Here is a 10,375-nt window from a genome sequence, read left to right as displayed (position 1 = left end):
AATTAGAAGGAGATTCAACGGCAGAATTGCTGCTTTCCTATATCAGCGCCAGCACCGGGTGCCAAAGAATGTCAAGATCTCCTAAAGGGGTTGTAGGGTTTCTTTACACTTCAGAAAGGGAAACAGGGAGCGAGGATTACAGCTAAAACTCTTTCACGGGGGAAATAAAAAGATACAGCTAAAGTTGGGATCAGTGCGCTAACTGCTGAGACGTTGTTGTGCAAAAGGACTGTTGTGTTCACTGGAGATCGTGGCGGTGTGAGACCGACTACAGAGCGAAGCACGGGGACGGGGCAGAGTCTAGCTGTGGGAGTAGAAGCCATAGTAGCCGATGTCCTTGGCGCAGTTCTTTTCACAGTCCCTTTGGGTCAGCACTTCGCTCTTGAGGGGAGAGGAGCTCTCCGACACCGGGGTGTCAGAGGGCGAGATCCGCCTCCTCTTGGCCTGCTCGTAAATCCCAGAATCGGTGGAATCGATGGATTTAATGGACGAGGGGGTCTCGATCCAGCTGGAGTCAGACAAGTCTTTGGGCTTGGAGTCCTCAGCGCCCGGCAAGGGGGATCTCTCGGTGACCAGGCTATCCGCCTCCTCCCCTAGGTAAGGGTTGCTGGTGGCCATCCGGGCAGCGGCTGCACTGTTGGGCCAGCAGGAGAGCATGGAGCTGGATTTGCTGCAGTACTGCGGGGGGCTGCGCGCCCCCCATCCCGAAGGGTCAGTGTAGTAGCCCAGCGGCCGCCCAGTGCAACCAGCAGCCTGCAGGGGCAGCGCCTTGACCCCGGCCGCTGCATAGGACAGCAGGGTGGCGGCATTGCCAGCAAAGTCAGTGGCCGTGTCGTAAGCGGAGGCCGCGAAATCTAAGCGGTTGTTGGCCGGGGTGACAAACCAGCGCTGCGGAGACGGGGCCCCAGGATCCTCGGCTTGCTGTGGAGAGAGCAGCCCGTTGGTGTGGGGCACGCTGCGGTCGCTGCCTGGTCCCGGGCCAGCGCCAGCGCCCGGGTGGAAGCGGGACTTGGCGTAGTTACTCACGAACTGGTCCTGCAGGAAGGAGCCCGCCATGGCGTAGCGGGCCCCGGGCACGATCTGCGAGCGGGGAGAGTCATTGGGTGAAGGCGTGAGCCGGTCCATGTCGCAGCCCGTGTAGATCCTGCCAAAGAGAAGGGCAGAGTTCTGGGTGTCCTGAGCCAGAGCAGGGCGCAGGCAGGCACCCTGCATGGATCTCTGGGTCCGCTGGAGCCAACGGGAGTTTTGTCATTGACTTCAGTGGGGCCAGGATTTCACCCAATGCACTCGCTGGCAAGAGAGCCCAGTTTCAGCAGTGACCGGAGTGGAGAAAGCGCCGTTCGGACTTCACAGAAATACCCCGAAAATGCATTACGCGGAAACACAATAGTGTAGCACAGGTGCAGAAGCGGGACCATTCAATGATTTAAAGAAACCAGTTGACTAGATTGACATGACAACCTGAAACATACCAGGCAGATATCCCTACAGTTCTGGTTCATCTTTATATTGAATACTGGGGAGGCTATTTGAGGCCAGAAAAGTTTAAAAAATCAGATTATTTTTACACACACCATCCGCAAAGTGGATCTAACATTTTACTATTTTAAAAAAAATAGGCAAGTACAAACTGAAAACGAGTTTGCTGTGTATATATCTAGTAAGGGCGTAATTTAGAGGCTGAAGTTTCTTGTTTTTATTTATTTAAAATCCACAAGTCAGCTAACATCCTACCATCTTTCATGGTACCTTGGGAAAGCCTGCATTGTGGAAAATTGACCAATCCCACAATATGCGCAACAGGTAACCTGGTCCATTTGTAGCAAACAGCGTGAATGGCAGACTGAAAAATTATCTCTGCGGTTTGACACTTACTGTTCAGAGTCACAAACCAACTATCCAGATTTTATTGAATTTAAATTCAGCTAATCTTCAAACACCTACTGAAAGAATTTTAAAAGCAGATGCGCCCAATTGTTTCCAATATAGCCTATATATAATCCTTCAATCTTGGACTGCAATTTGTGTTTATAAAACCATTAATGGATGAATAGTTAGTGTGTGCGTTTCATTCAGGCTAAAACTGTGCTTTAATTAACCCTCCACGCCTCCTGAAATTACTTATCCAGAACACAGTTGGCCCTTAAACAAATGCGATGTGCTAGACAGCATTTAAGCTTTTTTTAAAGCGACATACATGTGAAGTTTATAATTTAAAAGAAGAGAAAGCAGAGGCATTTTGTGGTTGGAGAAGTCCAGAAGGTTGTTCATCGATTGTCTACCCTATATATAGAAAAGTCTTATTTAAGTTACAAAGACCATGTAGTCTCTGCACAGCACCAGTGACCTATTTTGTATGCTCAAATACTCAGGTTACTTCTCCTTTGCGGCTCTTACCAAAATCGCCAGAACCCCTGTGTTTTCCTCTGATCACTTGTTGCACATTCCATTGCATTTTTGGGAAGGGGAGTGAACCAGCTACGATTATATTTTCCAAATAAGAATAAATGTGTGTAAGATTTAACAGTCAGCTACTTTAAATTTAATCAGAGTGGTCACTCTAGGAGCTTGATCCCAGTTTTAGGCCCTGGTTTAGAAAAGCATTTAAGCAAGTGCCTAGCTTTAAGTGTGTGCTTAAATCCCATTATCAATGGGGTTTAACTGATTTGCTAAATATGAATAGATTTACGCAACTGCTTAGAATTAAGTACATACTTAAGTGCTTTATTCAATGTGGGCCTTACTTCGTGGCAAATCTCCGACTGACTTCAATGGGATCCAGAGAAGCTTTATCTGGGGGGCTGTTTCCATTTCCTTAAAACACATATACGCTTCTCTTACTCAGAAGGAAAAAAGAAAAATATTCCCCTTAAACACAGAGCCCAATCCTGGCAGGTGGTCAGCCCACTCTGTTCCCATTGAATAGGAGCTCAGGCAAAATTAGGAGAGCAAAAACCCGTGCGCTTACCCATGATGTTTAAGTTCCCCACCTCCCACCAGGTCTCCGAGTAGCATTGGGTTAGGAGCTCTTCTCACTCATTCTCTAGATGATTCTCCCTTCTAGACTCCAGTGCTAGAGCAGTTTGTTGATGTTATTGCTTTATAGTCACAGCAATCGGAGGTGGGTGTGGAATGTCATTATTCTCATTTTTGTTTTTGCTCTCTCTCCACTGTGTACCAGTGTTGGGGGGTAAAGGGAAGCAGAAGTACTCAGAAATAGCACCTTAGCTTGGGTACTCTTAGCTATTCTACCTATTCCAAACCTTCCTTACAGGGGCCATTGAGCAGTGTACATTGTGTCGTTAAGATTTTGGGCTGTTCCATTAAATGCGGGAAAAGGAGCATGGGGCAAACTTCTAAAGTCAAGTTTGAAGTCCGTATCACAAACATACCATCGGTCAAAGATTAGACCAGTATGTATGGCCAATGATCTTGGATAAAAGCATAATGAACTCTATGTATATTTGCCTTCCACGAAGACATTTCCCATTATATATCTATATAGATATATAGGAATGGCAAAAACGCCAAAATGAAAACCAGAGTGAGAAACAGAAGAAATTTCCTTTAAAACTCTCTGTATAGTGTCCAGGATGATTTAAAGAGTCATTTATATTCAGTAGTTTAACTCCCATTCAAGAGGTCCTTATTTCATAGCCTACATACACAGCTTGAATAAACGGGAACTTGAAAATGGGTACAAAGTCATATGCCAGAAAGAACATCACAACTGCCAAAGTCACACGCAGCCTCAGATGCAGGCAGAGGGGGTGAGAAGAGCATCTGTCCCCAAACTGCACAAGGTTGTATTGAATGGGCTAGCCAGCCTCTTCCAGCTACCTCTTCCGCACAGAAGATTTGCCTCTTACTAACACAGGCGTACAAATTAATGCGAAAACCAAGTGTTTTCCATGAAAAATAAGGGAGACAACTGAATTTCATTTCTATTCAGTCACCCGAAATCCAGTCCCGAGTTTAGAAGCCTGCATTTGCTTTCTCTTCTCTGGGAGAACTTTTTTTTAAGCTTAATACTGAATATTTCAATGTTTAAATAATTAGAGAGATTTTTAATCCAACCCCAAATACTAAACCAAATAGAGTATCTACCGGCCTATGTGGGCGCATCCGATAAGATGGATAATAAAAATACAATTTACTTACGTGTCATAATTGTCTCGAAAGCCTTTTGCAAAAGGGTTGTGATCTATTTTCAATTGTGTAATCTGGGAAGGAAAATAGAGGATCAATTAGTATTTTCTCGTACCTATACATAATGAAAGCATGACAGTGGGCAACGTACAGGAGGCACATTTTCAAAGCAGGGCTGTTCGATCTTTTTTTTTCATTAGTTGCTCAAATTGCCGCTCTTCAAAATATAAAAACTAAGCTTAGCGTATTTATAAAGGTTTTAATTAGAGGAAAATTGATGGATCTTACAATTACTGATAAAAATGTGAAATAATTTTGACAGTCTATTCTGAAAAGTAATTATTCACAATTAAAGTTAAAATTTAGGATAAGAAATGAATATTTCAAGTGTTTTTATATCACATTTTAAGAGATTATTGTATCTGTGCTTGGTTTATCAATCGAAAACAGAATACACCGACTTTTAATGCATGCCATTTAAAGTGAGAGCAAAAAATATCTGTCTATACATTAACAGGATTTTATTCTGATTAAAATGTACCATCACCCCCAACACAGTCAGCAGCATCTGTGGCTCTTTGCAGTCTTGCTTAAAAATCACCTCAGATTAAATGTGTGCTTTTCAATGGGAACATAACAGCTATTGACAAATATTATACTCTAGTTTTAATATAATAAATGCCAACCGGGTTTCTGCTTGGCCTTCTAAGAAGATGTTCACTGTGGAAACTGATGGTTATTGCGCCCCTATGAAATATTCACTCTGTAGACCCCACGCCAGAGTTGTGTGTGTTCGTGAGACTAACTAGGGCAAATGCAAAGATACAGAAATCTGATCCACACATTTGCCCGTGTTGCGGATTTGGGGCTCACAATTCTTGACGATTTTAGCAAAAGGTACAGAATTGCAACTCCAAATATATTATACATCTAGGTCCAGCCCGCACGGATCCTGCAGGGGGAATAAAAAGGTGCCGGCTGGATTCAATCACCCCTTTGCCGCAGACACACACGCGCGCCAGCACTCTGCACGGTGTGTATCTGCTTCTCTCTTCCCCGGCACCTACACGGAGCCCCCACGAGCCGGCCTCGGAAGCTCTAAAGCGCTGCTGGCCGGTTGAGGGTGAGGATGGCCGCGAGGGAAATACAGCGCCAAGCTCTTTACATCGGTGTTCTGATAGGCGGTGACGGCTATGAACTGAGTCTCCGGGAAGGTGAAAGTCTGCACTCTGCCCGGCTGGTTAGTATCCTCCGTCCCGTCTTCGTTCACCTCCACCACATGCAAACGGGGCTGGTACTTGTGCAAGGACTGCAAGACCACCATCTGTCAGGCAGAGAAAAGGGAGGGGGACAAAGGGGCAGAAACGCTAAATTGGAGCGAGGAGAGGGAGAAAAAGACGGATATTTACTGGTATTTTTTCTTATTAAAGCGCTTGAATAAAAAGCCGAGGCCGAGCTGTCAGAGAGGATTAATATTAATAATCAGAGAAGGCGAAATGCACCCCTAAGACACCACCTAGTCATCGCTCCCTTTTAGCAGGACAGCTACAGATTCACTCCACTTCAGAATGCCCCGCACACACACACATAACCCAACTCTGATCTGGGTCTGGGTTTTGTTGCTGGGTTGTGCAGCATTTTTTTTTCTTCCTCGGAAGTCCTGTACAATTCTAACTCGTTAGGAATAGAAACTCGCACGTTTTACCCTAGCAGTGTGGTTTACCTAAGAAAACAGGGATCTGAGCTGAATTTTCAGGATTTTATTGGAAGCAACAAATAAGAGCGTGTGTGCGTTTCACTGACCTGCCCGTTGTTGTTTGATGCTCCTTTATTGTTTGTAAGTTTTAATTTCCCAAAAGAGATTTCCTGACGCATCCAGTGGGCTCCTGTGTTGGGGGAATCGGGGTGCATGTACACTCGGTTTCCTAAAGAAACAAATAAACACACCACGATTCTTACACACACACCCCTCCTGCAACTGTAGCAGCACACACAGGGATCCAGTGAATCGCATTAAACTTAGCAGCGCTTTACCGGCAAAGCTTCCTTCGTTTTAACTGGGAAGGATTAAAATAGCATTTTCTGAACACCCTTCACTCCCCCCTCCCTCTTTTTATTTTTTTTAAAGCATCATTGGCCCATTCTCGTTTAAGAAGTCGCCTGAGCCAGTCCACAAAGGCTTTAATTAACCATTCTCACCTAAATATGTGTCGGGAAAAGTGTTAATTGGAAGAACTTGCCTTGTACATTGGTGTCCGCCTTGCCGCAGGGAACCCATTTGCCTCCTTGAAATCTCCAGTGGTTGGGATCGGCCAGAATTACATCCACAAAAATATTGTAATGAGCCGTGGGATCGAGACCAGAAATATTAAAACTTAGGAAAGGGAACATGCGCCTGTTAATAGAAAACACACACACACAAAACCAACCAGTTTCGTGATAAGCCGAGAACCACAAATAACAAGGGGGGGAACTTAAAGGGCTGAATGAAAAGGGGATGAGGACAAAGGGAGGAGGGAGCCGCATTGGGTGCCCTCTCCGGAGGGACTGCTGGCCAGGTAGGGACCTGCACCCTATCTCTAGACACCTGGTACAAGCACATCACAAGCCCCCCTAGCAGCTGCCACCCAGGCGCCCCCTGTGACCTACCCCATCCAGGTCCCCATTTCCACGTTGGACTTTGTGGGTTGCATTGTCAGTCACCCCGAATATTAAGCGCAGATCGCCTCCCTCAAAAGCCTCCGTAAGGAAGAGTTTGGAGTCCCAACCCCACCACCTAATGCTCAATCGCTCCATGCAGCAGCAGCAGCAAGTGCCGCTTACCTCCCTTGTTTGGTGATGATCATCTCTGTCTGGTGCCGGTGAAATTTCAGCCAGAGTGGCCTGTTGCACAGGTAGACCTGAGCTTTGCCGGGCACCAGCCCCGGCTGGGTGGAGGAAAACTGGTAGAAAGGCGCTCCTTGGTAGGAATGGCCGTACTGCTGGGGATAAGGGTAGCCTGCCGTTGGGTAACCTTGTGGAGAAGAGTTGGACAGGAGGCTGTTGTAAGCTCCATTGGTGATCACAGGATGGTGAGCCATGTAGCGGCTTGGACTGGCGATGGAAAAGGCTGGGTGAGCGGGTCCATGCTGGCTGGGGTAAGGGAACATTGTACTAGGAGCAGCGGCAGCGGACTGGGGTTGGCTGGACTGAGAGAGCAGATAGCGATCTGCAGCAGATCCATCGAAACTGTGACGAAGCTCCGAGACCCCGTCCAAGACGGGAGAGAGTTTATTTCTCTGGACGTCCCCTGGTGTGTCCTTGGAGTCAGGAAAATTGTCTGTATCTGACTGATTCGTCATCCCTCTGGTAATTTTTTTCAGAGGTGAACTTCTCTCCAGGTTGTCAGTGGTCGAGATAATGGGATGATCATGCAAGGCAAGCTCAGATCCGCCTGCATGTGGGTAACTGCTGCTCACATTGAGAAATTTCTTGGAGAGCATGATAGAGGGAGAAAGACAATGCTCCAGCTGCATAGCTCTAGCACCAATATAATAACCCTTCAGTCTCGGGTTCTAAAGGGCTCCTCTTAACATAAACTAGACATCCTGGGACCCTCACGAGGCAGAAAGCACTTCTCCCACCAAATGCTTCCCCAACGTTTGATTTACTTTTTTTTTCCCTGGGAGAAGAGATTGGCCAATTGACACTATGCAGCAATAAGGAAAGACTCACTTTTGATCTTGCTGCTTGTGGAGCGGATGAAACGGCTCCTGCCATTGGTTAACCGCTGACAGTAATTTAATTAGATAGACATTAATTAGGATAATCACCTGGCTCCTGGTCGCGACGATCATGGCAAATTGAAGGAGATGATTTTATTGTGGGATAGAAGGGAAGGGGGGGGGGGACTGTGTTTGCTATGAGTGCTCATTACAGTGTGACCTTTCGAGCTTTGTGACTACGGATAGGAAAAAAAAAATCAAAGACCTGCGATTTCCTAATTTTTTCCCCACCTTTTTTGTGAAGAAGGAAAGAGATAAGACTTTGGGGTTCAGAATGAGCCCAGGTGTCAGCATTCACTCTGAGTGTAACGATTTCAATGTAAAAAGCATACAAACCACAAGCTGGAGGCCTTATCTCACCTTAGAAGTTCCAGAATTTGGCTTCTCCGGCTAATACGAAGTGCACAATAACGGGACGCAATCCTTTATAAGATATACTCCCCCATCCTCCAGTGTAACTCCCTCCCCCCAAAGGTAAATGCTGCGTTGGAAAAATAAAACACCCATAAAACTCAGTTCAGGCAGCATATGTACACAGGAACAATGTCTCATCTCTTTTGAGTTTTGAAATAATTATAAGCTGTACAGCTGAAGTGCCCTAATGTATTTGCAGACATGTTTACTGATTCTTCAGTAAATAAATATTTGATCTGTGTGCTGTAATGCGGGAGATTATCAGACAAGCATGGCACAAGGCATCCATCTCTCCATCTAGCTCCAGCTTCCCTTCCACTTGACGTGTGTTTTCTCTCAGTGACTGAATCACACAGGCAGTGCTAGGAGGGAGATATCTTTTGTAATAGATTTGTCAGAAGCAGTTAGCTCGATTCATAGAAATAAATTAACGTGTTGCTAGAGCTCCTGTCAGAGAAAAGATTTAGGGCGGGGGGAGGGGAGGATCCCAAATAACGATTTCATTAAACTAGGGAAAAACTAGACACCCACGTCGACAGGCGCGATTTTCACAGTGTAACAGGCCCAAGTCACCCCACCTGTTAGGCGGGGAGTGCTGAAGGTTCCGTGGATAATCCAGGTGGAACAGTGTGTGCGGGGCACCCTCTCCTGTCTTCCCGGGCACCAGGGAGGTGGAGGCTTCCCCCCCCTGCCCCGAGCTCGCTGCTCCTACCTCAGGGCGCGCGACCCGCGTGAGGCAGGCGAGCTTAAAGCCACTTCTATCTTCCGGCCGCAGAGCGGGTCTCTCCTGCCGGCCGGCTCTGTGGGGACTCACAAGCAGAGGCAAGGAGGAAATGAGGGGGGTTGTTGGACAGCATCAGCCCAGCAAACCCAAATGTTTGCAGCTCAGGGGGTGCCTGCCGCAGGCCTAGCAGCAATGCTTGGGCGAGACCTTGGCTGGCCCCCACCACGCCCCCCAGTGAAGGTAACAGTCTCTGTTCTGTCTGGACCCAAAGCTCCTTACAGCTGGGCAGGGACAAAACCAGGCACTCTCTAAGATTGAGGAACAAGCTTCTTCCCCCAGGGAGAGCAGGCAGGATGACCAGATAGCAAGTGTGAAATATCAGGACACTTTTTTTTGGAGGTAGGGGGTATAGTTGCATATATAAGACAAAGCCTCTAATATCAGGGTGGTCCCAATAATGTTGGGACATCTGGTCACCCTAGGAGAGGGACAAGGAGGGGCAAAGAGACCCCTTCTTCCCCCAGGCACCAGGGCAGCAAGCCTTGGTCTTCTGGGTAGGTACACTGAGCCAGTTACACTGTATGCTCCCTCTCTGCCTTTTGGCTGTTGCTGCTCCTGGGGGTTCAGAGGCCTCAGTTCCACCTGAAGGGGAAAGTTTGTGAGGTGGCAAGCTGTGGCTGTAGGTTGCTCATAGCAGAATCCTCCCCCATTAACACATGCTTTCATGTCTCCTTTGGGCTGGTGGCTAGTACCTTGTAACCTCACCTCCAGGAACAACTGTGTTACACCTAATCTGACTCCTGTCCCCACGCACAACTTCTAGCTCCAGGTAACCGGGCCACTAAACTTGACATAGCTTTTGGGAGCTCAAACTGGTGATGCAGTGGGCACTTGGTTTGTCAGTTGACACCAGGATTCTGAGTGTGGTTTTCCATGGAATAGTATTTCAGACTAGATTGCTCCATGATACAAACCTGCATTGCTCTCATCCATCTGAAATTGGAATTAAATTTAGACTGGAACCAATAGGGCCTTCTTGGAATCTTTGTTTTAACATTTCTGCTTCAGATACCAAAGCGACATGGCATCCTCTTTGCCTTTGTCACATTAGACAAAGTGTTGGGGAACAGTTTTTGCACCTGGACTGCAAGAAAGTGGTACATTTAACCAGAAAAGCAAGTTGGTCTCATAATTCCTTTCTCAGGACCTTTCTGAATTCCAATTTATAAAGTATTTGAAGTAACAAATCTGTTTTTACTTTATAAAGTGCCAAGTGAATCTTTAAATCAAGACTGGATGTTTTTCTGAAATATGCTCTAGGAAT

At 46.6% G+C, this 10,375-nt stretch overlaps 1 protein-coding gene across 1 annotated transcript; it reads right to left on the bottom strand.

The window, feature by feature from the left end:
- Positions 1-300: 300 nt before the first annotated feature.
- Positions 301-7,664, bottom strand: TBR1 (T-box brain transcription factor 1). The gene is made up of 6 exons (XM_024199719.2): positions 6,973-7,664; positions 6,390-6,544; positions 5,953-6,074; positions 5,315-5,473; positions 4,162-4,223; positions 301-1,144 (listed from the first exon to the last, which is right to left on the bottom strand). Exons 1-6 carry the CDS (start codon positions 7,662-7,664, stop codon positions 301-303), a joined length of 2,034 nt encoding a protein of 677 aa, XP_024055487.1.
- Positions 7,665-10,375: the final 2,711 nt, after the last annotated feature.

The sequence above is a fragment of the Terrapene carolina genome, unplaced genomic scaffold, assembly GCF_002925995.2.
Source record: "Terrapene carolina triunguis isolate 2854851 unplaced genomic scaffold, T_m_triunguis-2.0 Scaffold62, whole genome shotgun sequence".
In the NCBI taxonomy this organism is placed as follows: Eukaryota; Metazoa; Chordata; order Testudines; family Emydidae; genus Terrapene; species Terrapene triunguis.
This window is presented reverse-complemented; position numbering and strand designations above follow the sequence as displayed.

Excerpts from the sequence above, each read along its gene's own strand:
- TBR1 (XM_024199719.2), bottom strand. The coding sequence starts at position 7,664 with ATGCAGCTGGAGCATTGTCTTTCTCCCTCTATCATGCTCTCCAAGAAA. Across the intron at positions 6,545-6,972 it reads ATCATCACCAAACAAGGGAG|GCGCATGTTCCCTTTCCTAA; the intron begins GTAAGCGGCACT and ends TTCTATTAACAG. Across the intron at positions 5,474-5,952 it reads CATCAAACAACAACGGGCAG|ATGGTGGTCTTGCAGTCCTT; the intron begins GTCAGTGAAACG and ends TCTGCCTGACAG.